The sequence below is a fragment of the Hypanus sabinus genome, chromosome 22 (assembly GCF_030144855.1).
Source record: "Hypanus sabinus isolate sHypSab1 chromosome 22, sHypSab1.hap1, whole genome shotgun sequence".
Lineage (NCBI taxonomy): Eukaryota > Metazoa > Chordata > Chondrichthyes > Myliobatiformes > Dasyatidae > Hypanus > Hypanus sabinus.
In genome coordinates this window covers 29,857,602-29,873,653 of record NC_082727.1, presented here as the reverse complement: position 1 = coordinate 29,873,653, position 16,052 = coordinate 29,857,602, and the positions used below count along the sequence as shown (strand labels likewise).

At 36.9% G+C, this 16,052-nt stretch overlaps 2 protein-coding genes across 14 annotated transcripts in view; one reads left to right on the top strand and one right to left on the bottom strand.

Moving 5' to 3' along the window:
- phyhiplb (phytanoyl-CoA 2-hydroxylase interacting protein-like b) overlaps positions 1-5,281 on the top strand; it is a 56,644-nt gene extending 51,363 nt beyond the window's left edge. Inside the window, exons 5-6 of the mRNA XM_059947422.1 lie at positions 1,479-1,596; positions 4,169-5,281. Of these exons, the coding sequence (XP_059803405.1) occupies positions 1,479-1,596; positions 4,169-4,703 (653 nt within the window). The 3' untranslated portion in view covers positions 4,704-5,281. The remainder of the gene's footprint in view (positions 1-1,478; positions 1,597-4,168) is intronic.
- A 1,983-nt stretch (positions 5,282-7,264) lies between these two features.
- Positions 7,265-16,052, bottom strand: part of fam13c (family with sequence similarity 13 member C) — a 95,973-nt gene continuing 87,185 nt past the window's right edge. For all 13 annotated transcript variants that reach the window (XM_059947402.1, XM_059947404.1, XM_059947403.1 and 10 more), the window contains 4 exons: positions 15,005-15,100; positions 12,265-12,467; positions 10,893-10,994; positions 7,265-8,803 (listed from right to left, as the gene is read on the bottom strand). In XM_059947402.1, the coding sequence (XP_059803385.1) occupies positions 8,671-8,803; positions 10,893-10,994; positions 12,265-12,467; positions 15,005-15,100 (534 nt within the window). In that variant the 3' untranslated portion in view covers positions 7,265-8,670. The remainder of the gene's footprint in view (positions 8,804-10,892; positions 10,995-12,264; positions 12,468-15,004; positions 15,101-16,052) is intronic.

The window sequence follows — 16,052 nt, the reverse complement described above, 5'->3', positions numbered from 1 at the left end:
AAGAAAAAACTACAGGCAATTGACTTTAAAACATGAGTCAGCACATTATCAGAAACTTCAGAGCTTGTAAATGATGTAGCTGAAAGGAAGATACCAGTGCATTGTAATCCATGAATCTATCCAACAGCAAAGGGAAGGAACATGTTTACATGATTCAGTCCCTTCTTTCAATAAAAGTGAAATATCAGGCCATGTCTGCAGAAGAGTCCATCACCCAGATATATTACAACGTCAGTTTGTTTTACCCAGATAACAAGTTGAAAATCTGTCCCTCTCTAAAGGTTAAATACAAAAATGTTCACTTAAATCTAGGTACTGATCTAATGCCATGAAAGTTTTATTGAGGAGCCCTGTTGGCCTATTTTACATTTTCCCTAAAATCCTAAGTTCCCATTTTAATATCAGCTATTTGAGTGTGCATGAAAATATTTGAGAAGAAAATTAAAGAAAACATGATGATTTTAGAACATAGCCATTCAGCCCACAATAACCACATAACAATTACAGCACGGAAACAGGCCATCTCGGCCCTTCTAATCTGGGCCGAACGCTTACTCTCACCTAGTCCCACTTACCTGCACTCAGCCCATAACCCTCCATTCCTTTCCATATACCTATCCGATTTTTTTTTTAAATGACAATATCGAACCTGCCTGTACCACTTCTACTAGTAGCTCGTTCCACACAGCTACCACACTCTGAATAAAGAAGTTCCCCCTCGTGTTACCCCTAAACTTCTGCCCCTTAACTCTCAGCTCATGTCCTCTTGTTTGACTCTCCCCTACTCTCAGTGGAAAAAGCCTATCCACATCAACTCTATCTATCCCCCTCATAATTTTAAATACCTCTATCAAGTCCCCCCCTCAACCTTCTACATTCCAAAGAATAAAGACCTAACTTGTTCAACCTCTGTAACTTAATGTTGTGCCAAATCAAAGCAAATCAGAAGCACCCAAACACTAATTCCTCCTACCTACACCATGTCCATATCCCTCCATCTTCCTTACACCCATGTGCTTATCCAAATGTTTCTTAAAAGCCTCCAGTGTATTTACCTGTACCGCCATACCAGTCATGAATGATTGAGTGAAAAAAACTTAGCTGTCACATCCCCTTTGAACCTACCCTCTCTCAACCTTCAATGCTTTCCCTGTGGTATTAGACATTTCAACCCTGGGAAACAGGTACTCTCTGTCCACTCTATCTATGCCTCTCATAATCTTGTAAACCTCTATCAGATCTCCCCTTAGCCTTTGGCGCTCCAGAGAAAACAACCCAAGTTTATGCAGCCAGTTTTCCTGATATTTAAATGTAAGAGAAATGGTTTTGATTAAATTAGTTGTTTTGCAGTTTTGGGCCCTAAATTTAATATTTTACACATGTATTTGACAAAATAATATGTTCTTGTATAGGTATTTTAATATTTAAATTTGAGTTACTGTAATGCTATTAACAGAAAACTTTTTACTTTTCTGCAGACTATTCCAAGGTTCATCTAACACAGTTAATGGAAAAAGCCGAAGCAATTTCAGGACGGATGCTGAAGTTTTCAGTTTTCTATCGTAACCAACACAAAGAATACTTTGACTATATTCGGTAAGAACAAATCATAAGACGGACTACGTCGATTGTTGGTAAATTTAACACAAATCGCTGTTTATATGATAGATTTTTAAAAATTTTAAAAAACTAATAATCAAGATCATCTTAATTGATACTGGGAGAATACAAATATTTATGGCTATACAGTAAGCAAAGCAGTCATTATTTCTAGATACCCAAATTTGCCACTGATGGAGTTACCTAAAAGATTTATTCAATAAATACAAATGAATTTAGCAACTGGATCCTGAAATTACTAAGTATCTGAAAGTGCTACAGGAAATCTTTAAATTGTTCTTAACTGTAAAACTTCTATATTTAGGACATCAAATGCTATGCAGAGGGAAACTGCAAATTGATATAATTGGGAAAGTTTCTGTTATGGAGGTCTTAATAGCTACGACATTTAAAAATTCTCATCGTTGCCAAAAATACTACAACCCGGGATCCCAGAGAAGGAGGGATTAAATATCCAAGGTTAATTTATGTTTAGTATGTGAGCATGTAAATTATTTTCACCCTGCAGTTTAATATTAATCTGACTTTTTTTATTTTATAGACAACAGTGTGAATATGATTAGTAACCACCCCACGTGAGTCACTTAATGGCTGCTAGCACCATTCTAACTCAGAGCAGGATTCACAGCCCCTAAATGCTTCATGCCAGGAGGGGACATGACAGGGACCTTTGCTGATGCTGTGGAGCATGGGAGAACTGTCTTAGTCCCAAATAAATCTAATGACATTAAACGTTTGATTCCATTAGAAACAACTGCTTAGATTACATGTAATTTAGGTAGTGCTGTATTTTCTGGAGGGATTTCTGAAGCAAATATAAGCACTATAATATGAGGGAATCAAACCCATCCCATCAGGTGGCGCAATAGCGTAGCAGTTAGCAGAACACCATTACAGCTTTGGGCATTGGAATTCTGATTTCAATTGTGATGTCCTCTGTAAGACAGTTTGTTCCTTCTTCCCATGTGTGCGTGGGTTTCCTCCAGGTGCTCTGGTTTCTTCCTACAGTCCAAAGACCTTCCAGTTAGTCGGTTAATTGGTCATTGTAAATTGTCCTGTAATTAGGCTAGGGTTAAATAGGGTTGCTGGGCAGTGTGGCTCATTGGGCTGTAAAGATCTGTTCTGTGCTGTATCTCTAAATAAGTACTTCTCTCTCTCTCGGTTGTCCACAAGTACCTTTCCCAGTAGTAGCATAAGGAATTTTAACCTAATTGTGGATTACTCAACAGTTGCTTCTCACACACACAGCATCCTTCAGTGTCAGTCCTGCTTTGCCCCAACACTCCTGCAATGTTCATAAGATCCTTCCTATTGCTAGACTGTTTAGAAGTTGCTGTAAACATGGTGTAATCAGTTATTAACCCACAGCTCTGTGATGTTATGTTAAGATCTCTAAATCTTCTGCATTTCCGTATGGCCAAGTACCTCTATATTGTATGAACTCCTTGCTCAGGAAGCACCGCTACTCTAGTATGTTTAACTTGGGCCCTCATACTTTTCTCCCTTTCAATTTCTAGAAACAATAAATCTTTTAGAGTTAAATAATTTCTATCTAGTGTTGATCTGCAGAGGAATAATTGCTTTTAATTTGCTACGTGAGCCTCATGTTCTGATGTTTCTTCATCCAAAACCTGTTAGAGAACTCAGTCCTCGTTTTTTGGAAATTGCTACAAACAATGAAAATCAAATGGTAAAAATTGAGATGGTAATTTGATGCAGACTCTGTATAGACCAAAGAATGCAAGGTTGATTCAAATTAAGTCTGAGGTTTAGGGAATTGATTGTACATATAGATTATATAACTGGAGGATAAGTTGTCTGAAGTCAATGTGAAAGCTCAGTTCCTCATTAAGACAATTGAAAATGGATTCACTATCTGCAGGTGCAGGTTCAGTACAAATAGAGAAAAAGTGATTTTCAATGTAGTTTAGGATAGGAAAGGTTTAGAGGGTAAATAGACTAGCTTAGATGGGAATCTTGATCAGCATGAACCAGTTCAGACAAAGGGCTTATTTTGGAATTGTGTGATCTGAAAGATCACTAATGAACCATTATATACATAATGTCCTTCAGGAAATAAATGTGCCAAATTTACTCAAACTTTATGTGATTCCATTCGGGGACGGCTACTAAATACCGACCTTGCCAGCATTGCCAGGAAAATTGAATAAATTACAAATGTTGATTTAAGCTGCTTTGTCTTTGATTCACTTTACATTTTCTAACATCTTGCTGGCCGTGTAGTAAGCTACACGACTGTGTATTAAATAGTTCTGCATCCAAGTAGTTTTGATTGGTAAAATGATTAGACACTGGCAAGAGGGTATAGTCTTTTCATTATCATCATTTTTTGCAGACACCTGTAACTCGAACTATGGAGAAAGTCTGCTATGTTCAATAAAAGATTCAGATGCAATTCTTTTCCAACAATTTAGTAAGAAAGAGCAAACAATTCAACAAATGAAAATAAACAATCCAAACATGTTATAGCAACTGCTCCATTCTTATGAAGGTTAAGTTATATTAATTACATAAAAATCACTTTCAGGGAGAAACAAGGGGAAACAATGCAACCTTCTGCAAAAGACAACAGTGGTAGTCATGGTTCTCCCATCAGTGGGAAACTGGAAGGCATTTTCTTCAGCTGCAACACTGAGTTCAACACTGGAAAACCTCCACATGATTCACCTTATGGCAGGTATCGCTATCAGATCCCAGCTAGCAAACTCTTCAACGAAGACACAAACCTCTACTTTGGCGATTTTTATTGTATGTATACAGCTTACCACTATATCATCCTGGTTATTGCACCTGTGGGATCAGCAGGAGATGAATTCTGCAAGCAACGACTTCCTCAGCTAAATATCGCAGACAACAAATTCCTGACATGCACTGAGGAGGATGGTAGGCTGGTTTATCATCATGTTCAGGATGCCATTTTAGAAATAATCTACACTGACCCTGTGGATCTCTCTCTCGGTACCGTGGCTGAGATTAGTGGCCATCAGTTGATGAGTCTATCCACAGCTAATGCTAAAAAAGATCCTAGCTGCAAGACCTGTAATATTAGTGTTGGCCGTTAACAGTTAACACACTCTTGACATTATTATAGTTTTCATTGTGTATTTCATTCTTCCCCTTGAAGCATATTATGCAGCTTTTCATCAAAAACTTACAGGTAGTTGTTTTATTTACTGAAATATGTAAATGTATGTTTCTTGTGAGATATTTGGTAAAAGTTGTTGCAAAGTTCTAAAAAAAGCTAATAAACACAAATTTCTGCTTTTGAAAGTTATGACAATGCTTTGCTATAATAGAAGATAATTAATGTTATGTGCTCTCTTGCAAAGCAAAGATATTAGATAAGTAGTGTTCTAAAAGAGATATTTAACAAGAATAAACTACCACCAAATGGAACAAGCATGAAGGTGTGTTTGCAGCATGACCTATCTTGCAGGAGAAATACAGTCTCTGACACTAATTACCAGTAAAGTTAACAGTTTAAAAATATTTTAAATTGCTGTATTTGAAGAAAATAAACAATACAATAGAAAAATATTTGTACTTGTACTCTTCAAAGATTTACAGTGCAGTGTATGATTAACTATACATTTTGTAGTAATTTGACAGTTATGAAAAATTAAATGCTTGTAAAATGCAATTATTATCTCTTATTTATTACATTCCAACACTAACTTCATGTATATCATTAACTATTATTCTTACAAACATAGCTATTGTTTGATAAATAGCTAACTGCAACAAAATACATACTGACATTGTGTCAAACAAACAATAATTTATGATTTCTTTCTTTAAAAAATGCATATACAATTTGTATTAGTGAACAGGGTTCCCAGAGAAAGGGATGGATGAATGTTTACTAAACAGCTTTTAAATTTTAATTAAGAATGGCAAATCATCATTGCATTTAAAACTTTCCTTACACATCAGATTTTTAAACTGATGTAATTTGAATTGTAGATTGTGGTTTAAATTGTACAACTGAAGCTGAATCGTAACATTGCCAATAAGATTTTGAATAAATGCTCCCATCCAAGGATTAAATTTTGCTTTGTGGTGCTTCAGATAACCTGAACCAAGCAAGGAAATTCATGATTAGTCCCATTTGACAGAGAAATTCCAATTCAGCAATAAGTATTTTTGGTAGACTATTCACATATTATAAAGATTTAACTTCCCTCGACATTCATTTGACTTTGCAAATTAAATGCAAATCAAATTCAGTTCAAATAAACATTAAAAAGGCTTCAAACATATATTTGATACACATTGAATAGACATTGATAACTTTTGTATGGTAGCACCAACAGAATGATAAAAATTCCATTTCATGGTTTTGACATCTATAAGAGCAAAGAGGCACTTAGCTTTTTTTTTAAAAAAAAAGCTAGTTTCAAGCCAATGAAAGGCAAGGCTAAGGAAATTGTTTTGAAAGGATGTGTAAATAGGAATCAGCAAGACACTAAATTTAACCAATTTAATCTATATGCATACAGCTCAGCTTTCGATAAAGCCAAGTGAAAAGGCGGTGCAACAGATGGCTTCATTGGAAGATTTAAAGCCAGGTTAAACAATAATTAAACATAAGAAAGAATCGAACTCTGTCTGCCATTAGTTGGATCTACCTTCGCAAATTCTTTTTTTTACAATTTTCTTCTACATAAATCAGATTTCCATGCTAGTGAGGTTGACTAGCAGTAATCAATTTTTACCTTTAAAAATGTACTCAGACTGAAATGGGCAAAATTTTCTACCATGAATTTTGTTCCCATCATTTGTGTAAATAAAGCAATTTAAATATTTTAATTGTGAGCTAAATAACATGATATCCTTTTTATGAGACTAATGGTTGGGTAGTGCAAACTACTGTTTTGGATATTTGATATTTTCTGAGCACTTGTTGAATGGGGGAAAATTTGGCTATAGGAGAAAAGGTAAATGCAATTTACTTTGATGTACATGAACTCATCTAATTGTGTTTGAGTTTTGTTTATTAAAATAGAGTAATTTTAAATCCTTAATAGAAGAATTAATTTTAGTAGCTACTGAATCTCTTTGAAACTGAAGTGAGAGATATGTCAAATTCCTGACAAATAATAAGTCTGGAGACGTAGGTTAACCAGATACAAAAACAGTTCTGAGGTGGAAATAGTCATTTAAACTGGACAAACCTTCCCCTGCAAATTAATGGAAACCTGTAAAATGCATACAGTACTTGGAACCTGCTCCAGGTTTAGGAGGGAGATAACTGCCTAGTTTGCTACTCAGCAGAAGAACCAGGATTGTTGATTATATGAAGATCAGTGTTAATCTAATGTTCAAAACATTAGACATGGGATATGATTTATGCTGATGAACACGAAGTAAATATTGGGGTGACCCCAGTAAAAAGGGACAAGAACGCAAGGCTCAGCTAATGGTTTTACATTCCTGCCAGAAAATAATGGAATTCATTATCAAGATTACCTGTAAAACACTAACCTGAACAACAGACAGCTGAATTTTCGAAATTCTGTGACAAACTGGCATACTAAGTGGATTGAAGAAACCTTGTTTCAATGGTTTATTTCCAAAAACCATTAGATAAAAACCTAAATGAAAAGTTGTGGCTTAAGGTAGCAACTTCCTAGGTCTAAAACTAGAAATTTGTGTGAAATTCCTGAAGAAGGAAACATTTGGAGAGGAACTTAAGTGTGGGTAATTGCTCTATTATAGCAATTATTATTTGCAACAGTGGCATTTTAAATTTATGCCTATTTGCAGTCAAATTAATGGATATTATGTAACCATGGAGAGCGGAACATGAGCCAACCAAGGAGCCAGTTTTAAAAAAAACATAAATCACTTGAGGTTCTTTGGAATACTGTAATGAACTAAGATAGGGCAGTGCAGTTAGTGCAACACTTTACAGCACCAGTCACCCGGGTTCAATTCCTGCTGCTGTCTATAAGGAGTTACTACATTATCCACATGTCTGCATGGATTTCCTCCCACATTCCAAAGAAGGGGTCAGTATGTTAATTGGTCACATAGGTGCAATTGGATGGCACGATCTCATTGGACCAGAAAGGCCTATTACTGTCCAAATACGATTGTCCAAATGTCTTTCCTTGTCCACATAAAAATTGTGGAAAACCAGTACTTCAAAATGCAATGGTTGATTGAAGGGATTGATTGGGACATTTTCAATGCATCATACCATAATGCACAAAAAACTAATAAAGCACTGCAGGAATATTATGCATGCAGACATATTAGAGTCTCAGAATATTACTACTTGTGAAAATTATGAAAGTTACAAAACATTACAAATATTTTTAGTGTACTATCCAAAAATATAAATGAAAACACAGTTAGTTAATAAACGGTATAAAGATAAGGCAATCCCAGGTCATCAGTTGATCAAAAATGATTAAAGGAATTGCATCTTCACCGTGTTTTAAATGGTCTTGAGAAAAACGATTGTGTCCAGACAATTGTGGATTCACTTTGAATTTTTTTCCATTATCAAGCAATGATAATATTTGTATTTAAACCACAAACTACTTAATATGATATAAATTGAAAATCAAAAAATATGAGTAATAGGCAGGCTTTTATAACTGTACATAACTCTTCAGTCCAGGTTGATACAAGTAAAGTGCTATGGAGTCTCAAACAGAGACCATCAATAATTGTGTTTGTCCTAAACACATCTCCTGCCAAAAGTGAATTCATATATTGTTTATCAATGTCAAAAAAGGTCTTTTTAATAAAATTCTCAAAGCTAGCTGCTCAAAAATACTGGTGCATATTATAACATGTTGTCTTCTGTAACAGTGACTTTGATTAGTTGCTCAACAACGTCTGTGTTCATTCTTGCTGTCACTGTTGGAGTATAGGGATATCAGTAATTAGTAAGGTGCAGCCAAGAGTTTCTATGGCACAAACACAAGCTTGAAACATCCAGGAGCTTTAGAGAGGTTTGAATAACTTCCTCTGTTTGTTGCAAGGACAAGAAAATAGTCTTCAAAAATTTTCTGTTTTCTAAGAACTCAGTAGAGTTTTTGAGCCATCGAGTTTCGTGATAAGAACCTCCAACAGTCGAAGCTTGGCTTTCATATGCTTGTACTCACTGTACTCTTCAGCCATTGGTATGCGATCTTCTTTCTGGACATTCCTACAGGAAAGGTTGGTGTACAATTTACTATTTACAGAAAATATAGTACAGTTAATAGAAGTTCTAGAATGAGAGTGAATTTGCCATTACAATTTTCCCCAAGCACAGTTGTAGGTATCAGCTCTATTAAGCAAATAAGTCAAACAAAGTTAATACACCACTTCATTTGGAGTTAACCTAATTATTGGCCAGCATTCCAGAGGCTGGAATTCTAGAACAAATATACCAAAGATAAAACAATGCGCTGTTAATTCTTACCATCCCTTATGCAAGTTTTACTTACAGGCTGCTGTTGACTGATGATATTTCACAGGGATTGGTGTTGGGACCGCTTTTTTTTGTGTTATGTCAATAATTTGAATGATGGAATTGATGGCTTTGTAGCCAGGTTTGTGACAACACAAGATAGGTGGAGGGGCAGGCAGTGTTAAGGAAGCAGGGTGTCTGCAGTAAGACTTAGATAGATTAGGAGAATGGGCAAAGTAGAGGCAGATGGAATATAGTATATATAAAAAAGTGTATGATTATGCACTTAAAGGTGCAGACGTTTCTAAACAGAGACAATTCAGAAATCGGGTGCAAATGGACTTGAGTCCTAGTGCAGGATTCCCTAAAGGTTAACTTGCAGGTTACATTGGTGGGGTAAGGAAGACAAATGCAATATTAGCATTCATTTCAAGTCGAGTAGAATATAAGAGGAAGGATGTAATGCTGTGGCTTTATGAGGCATTGGTCAGCCCACGCATCCAGTATTTTGTGCAGTTCTGGGTCCCTTCTCTAATAAAAGATGTGCTGGCATTGGACAGTGTCCAGAGGAGGTTCATAAAAATGATTCTGGGAATGAAACAATTTATGTCTGAGCAACATTTGATGGCTCGGGGCAGGTACTCACTGGAGTTTAGAAGAGTGAGAGGGAATCTCTTTGAAACCTATTGAATACTCAAAGGCCTAGACTGGATGTTTCCTATAATGGGGGAGTCCAGGACCAGAGGCCACAGTCTCAGAATACAGGGACGCCCCTTTAGAACAGAGATGAGGAGGAATTTATTTAGCCAAAGGGTGGTGAATATGGAATTCTTTGCCACAGATTGCTCCGGAGGCCACGTCATTAGGTATATTTAAAGTGGAGCTTGATAGATTCTGGATTAATAAGAGCATCAAAGAAGGCAGGAGAATCAGGTTGAGGGATAGTAAATCAGTTATGGTGGAATAGGCCGATTAGCCTAATTCTGCTCCTAAATCATATGGTCTCATCTAGCTATTGCAACAGGAGAAAATGTTAAAACAGTTCCAAGTCTTTTCAGAAAGTAATTTCTTTCTGGATTTGTAATTAGCATAATTTCTAATATAGTGACCTTGAAAATCATGCAGTTCAAACAAATAATTTATCCCTATCTATCCTGTCAGTTACTTTTGTTTATTGCAAGTGCACATATAATGGAACTGCCTTGGTCTGGGGCAAGATATTGTCCTTCCAAATTTGTCTTGTTTCTGAATTATTTTTAAAATGTTGCTGGTCTTGACAGATTAGATGGAAGATACAGGGTTGGCATGGAGTGGGAGACATGTAGGGTTAAGGAAACATGATTGTTCCCAAATAGGGAAAGGAAACAACAGTAAGACAAATGTTGAGGAATAATGACAAAATGGTTGTGTAGCTGACATTTTCTATACCAGTAGAATGAGAGAGGAATGGGTGAAATTACTTCACTGATGCTTAAAAGATAATGGTCCTAAAAGACTTATATTCCTCTGTTAGGAGTATATCCTAGCAATAATGTGAGTGTATAAATAGGACTAAAGAAAAGGAGAAAGGTGCAAGTTGAGTGGTATGATACATGCGTGCCTGGTACAGAGTGGAGCAGCTTGTGTGTGCAAAGCATGTGCACATGTACTGCATGGGAGCAAAGCATTTTGTATCTTGAATAAAATTGATCACGGAATCCATTGATTAATTAGTAATTGCCAGCTTGTTTCATTGATAATGCTTAATTAACAATATCCTCAAAATTTCCCTTCATTAAATGAATGATTTGACTGCTTTATTAGAAATACAAAATTGCACATTTAACTTCCTGGTCTAATTTACCTTCCTGTTTGTTTGTAGAATTGATCTTCGAACTCTCTGAGCGTTTTACGAAGTTTCTTTTTCTCTGCTCTAGTTTCACGAAGGTGTTCCAACAGTTCAGGCCTGTATGAATAATGAAAACATTTATGACATATGGCACCGCAGGTTGTGTAATTATGAATTTGCATAATTAATGACAGGGTGAAGGGGTACATAGTCCCCAATAAAGGAATGTTGTGCATTTACAAATCACTAAGGTTATCCCAAAATAGTCTTCAGTCAATAAAGCAATTTTCTAGTGATGTCATTTTTGTAAAATAGCAGGATAAACTACCAATTTGTGCACAGCAAGATCCCACAAACAGCAATGAGATAATAATTCGGTTTTTTCCTGTTTAGCATTATTGGTTGAGAGAGAAGTACTACTCAAGGCCTCGAAGAACCACCTGAAACAAATATTCTGATCAGTGGTATATGATGTTTCCAGAGACAGCGAAACTGTTAGTACAGGTGCAGCCTATTTTACAAAGGTTGGGGTGGGGGGGTTATGGAGTTTTGTATTCTTATTCCTAGAAAACACAATTTTCCATATGACAAGACCATAATATCATCTGCACATGCATCAAGAAATTACAGTTGAAAAAATTGTGAATCTTTTCTGCCCCACCATAATTTCCAGGAGAGCAAATTTTATTCTGTACCTCAAATCTTTGGTTCACGATTTATTAATTCTGTCAGGTCAAATTTCTGTAACTGAATGACACTTCTGAGAGGTTTTTAATAAATGATTTGGATGAGGAAGTGGAAGGGGTAGGTTAGTAAGATTGCAGATGACACAAAGGTCAATGGAGTTGTGAATAATGTAGAAAGTTGTCGTAGGTTACAACAGGCTATTGATAGGATGTAGAGCTGGGCAGAGAAGTGACAGATAGAAATCAACCCAGAAAAGTGTGAAGTGATTCATTTTGGAAGGTCAAATTTGAAGGCAGAATACAGGATTGATACCAGGATTCTTGGCAGTGTGAAGGGACAGAGGCATTCCATGTCTGTAGTTGCCGAGCAAGTTGATAGAGTTGTTAAGGTGTATGGTGTGATGGCCTTCTTTAGTCAGGGGATTGACATCAAGAGTTGCAAGGTAATGTTGCAGCTCTATAAAACCCTGATTAGAACACACTTGGAATATTGTGTTCAGTTCAAAAAGATAAATAAAATTACATACATGAAAGCCAACAGTCTGCTAAACTTCCAGCCGATAATGGCTTATACGAACTTAGCTGTGACAGAACAAAATTTGAGCACTAAATTCCCAGCAACCCATTAATCAACCCATTCAATGTAATTTGATTAGAAACATTCAAGTAAAACAGAGGCATTCAAAAGCTTTCGAACTCACATGGAGGCTTCATGCAAATTGGACAATGAACTTGTAAGCTGCCTTGTGTCCTTCTTTTCTTCCAGGGGGATAAATCCTAGCTCATGATCTTCATCTCCATGACCTACATTATCTACAAATTCTTGGAATGGAAAGTCTGCTGCTGATCTGCAAGAGGTTTCATTGCCCTTCAGGATGGTTTCTTCATCAGAACCTTCTTCTTCCTACAGAAGTGAAATTACCGGCTTTATTTACATCCCACAATCATGCCATATAGAAGATAGCCAATAACTACACAACTTTAAAGTAAGATGACTGAAAGTCTTTACTTAGCATTGTTTATTGTGTTAGATAGTTAATGGCTACTGATAATTGGTATTCCATTGTCAGAACCTGCAGGGGTCATGTTGGGGTATTCTCAAAAATCAAAAATGATATGCAAGTGCTTAAAATCTAAAACAAAACCAGAAAATGTTAAAAATAGCAGGTTAGGCCGCCTCTGTGGAAAAAGTAACATTTCATGTTGGAAACCCTTCATCAGAACTGAATAGGAGTAAAAAGCTGCTGAGGCAAAATGGGGGTGGGGGGGGGGGAAGGTGATATCTCTCCACAGTTTACCAAGCTTTGTTCATCCCCTTCTCATTTCAGACAAAGAGTGTTCGAACTAAAACATTAACACTTTGCTTCCCATAGATGCGACCTATTCTGCTGAGTATTTCCAGTATTTTGTGCTATGGATGGGACTTTTGACTTAACTCAAATTTGACAGTTGATAAGAATCTCCTTGGATTGAAAGAATTCCATGTGTTCCAGTTAGAAATGGGCATAAACCCCAGCATATCACCAGCTACACCACTCAAGTTCAAGAGGATTAGTGACATGTAGAATTAAAACATCATCCTGATGCATGAGAGGGATCTTGAGAGTCTGGCCTGGAGTAGTACTTGTTCCATTTATGTGGTATCATTCATTTATACCCAATTATCAGCTCAATCAAGCTGATACCTTTTGTGCCTAAAGGCTCCCAGAGAGGTTCCCATTATGCACACTCTGTAAACGTTTCATCCATTACTCATTTCTCAACATGTTAAATCATTCCAACGTGCCCATCGTCTGCGTACTCACTGATCTACATCAATTCCAACCACAAACAATTTGCTGAAGAAACTTGGTGGGCTGAGCAGCACCTATGTGGGTGGGGTTCAAAGAAATTCGTTGCCTTCTCTTCCCATGCTGCTCAACCTACTGAGTTCCTCCAGAATTGTTGTTCTCGGTTCCAGAACTGCTGTTCTAAGTTCCAGAATCTCCAGTCTCATATATTTCCGCTGATTCCAAGTTTGACTATTCTTATCTTTAAGTTGTCCCTCTCTGCTGAGCGACCTTACCTTCCCTATCTTTGGAAACCCTACCGCCTATCAACCCTCTGAGATGCCATTTATTTTTCAATTCATACACCTACATGGTACCACAGTAACATGTTTCATATTTCAGCTTCAACCTTGGCCACTTCCTTCATCCATTACTGCTGAACATGCTTTCTGCCACTTAAGGCCCTTGCTTTGTGCTGTTCCCAAAAGTCTAATATTTGACCCAATGACATTTTTTATTGATGATAATTGAAAAAGCATATCTTTAAAAGCTTAGAAGCAAACATTATATGAACTTGTAATGTTGTTTGCAATAAAGCCTTTCTTGTTAGCCAGGTACACTATCCGTGGCAGAATAAAATGTCACATATACAAAGTACAATGGTTATGGAAATTGCTCCACTCAGCAATACTGATGTTCCTTGGCTTTGCAACAAAAAACAATAACATTCAATGATTCTTTATTCTTTCTTTATTCCTTGTAATTGTTGAATATTTTAATTTTTTTGTTACACTGACCAACACTACAGCAAAATCCTAATACAGTGGATTCCAGTTAATAGGGCCATCAGTTAAGTGGGGCAGCACCTTACTTAGGGCAACTTTTAAAGAACAAACACTTATTGAGAAAATAGCCTTTATTTATTTGGGACATTATGCTGCTTTGGGACAGGAGACTGTTGCCAAACACTTAGTAATCAGCATCAGTCACATGCTCTTGTTGTGGCCATTACACACTACATCGTGCTTAGTTTTTAAATAGCACCAGTTACGCAAGTTTGTGTTCAAAAAGTAGTGTCACTGATAATTAGTGGGAAATAAGCAGTAAGGTAATTCAGAATTGTTTTGCTCACTACATTTTCAAGCATTCAGGCTTGGAGATGCAAGAAACAGCCAGGAATGAAAATGAAATGATTTCACTACTTCAAGAAGTTTCGAACTATAAAGAATTTGAAGATTTCAAAGAATAATTTTTTTTTGAATGTTACAATGAAAACAAGCATTTGGAAGGAGTATTCATTATAAGCATTGTTTGATGGCAGTCCACAGTCTGCACTAGGTGTCTGTGCTGAGTTAGTTCATTTACAGTCAAAAGACCACGGCTACTGATAAATGGATGAATTCCTCCGTCGATAACCAATGGGAAATAATACTCAATTGTTAGTGGTTGAATTTGTTCTGTATTTCATTTAAATACTCAGTTAAATGATAGTTTGTCAGTTAAATGATAGTTTTTATACCTATTTATCTATTTCCATGAAACTTCAGCTAATTGGGGTAACTGCTTAATTGGGCCAAAATGTACTGGTCCCGATGTGTCCCAATTAACTAGAATCCCATGCACATGTAGATGTATATGGTAAATGAAGTTGATTCTTGATTGCTTTACTTACAATAGTGGGAATTGTAGCTACAGGTGAGAGAAGCTGCCGTATGCTTCGGTATCTGTCATAGAGTGGCTTCATGAGCAGTCTTTCTTGCTTCGATACCTATCCAAATAAACACACAGAGGTTTGGCAAACCCAGATCTTCAGTAATTCTTCAACTAAGGAACACTACAACTTTATCAATTGGTAGGGGTTAGTGCTCAGGAAGAAGGGGTTGAGACTCAGGATGGAGGAGGAGGAAAAGAGAAGGGTTGAGTAGGAATGGTGTACAAGGGGAGAAGGAGCATACGGAGAAATATATATATGAGGAGGAGTTTTGTATAGAGGGAGGAGAAAGAGGACAGGGTTTGGATGGGAAGGAATTGAAGATAGTCTCAGTAGTGTTTGAGAAATGGGGGAAGTGCAGTGAACAAATGGTGTTCAGGATGGTGGCGAACAGCGGTATGTTTTGGGTTGGTGCTCAAGAGTAGAAGGAACTTGTACGCCAAGGAAGGAAACGATTGCGGTGTTAAGTGGGAACACAGAATTAAATGGTGGAATGTATGCAGTAAAGATGAAAATCAAAACAAAAACTGCAGATATCGGAATTCAGGGAAGAAAAGGAGACACTTTGGAGGTCAGGCATCATTTATCAAAAGAGAAGCAGAGTTAACATTCCAGATTGAAGACAGAGAGAGAGAGCAAATCAGCCTTAAGTTACAGAGAAGATGGGAGGGGTGAATAGGATGAAGGGAACACCTATGATAGGGATCAATAAGCAAGCTGCTGGATGAACATGTCATCCAGAAGGGGAACGGAAGTATCAACACCAGTCTCCCACCTCCACCCTCCCACCTCCACCCTCCTCTCTAATGTCCCTCTCCATTCTCTATCCTAACTCATTTACTACTCTTCTGAATGTATGATGAGTACAGCATTGACTTATGATACTCTTGATAAATCCAAGCAAGGTATTCCCTGTCCTGTGGATGAGCATTTACCACATCCTTGCAGCTGTCACAACATCCTTGCAAATACCCTTACACACAGTTGACACTCCTGAGCCGTGTGACTG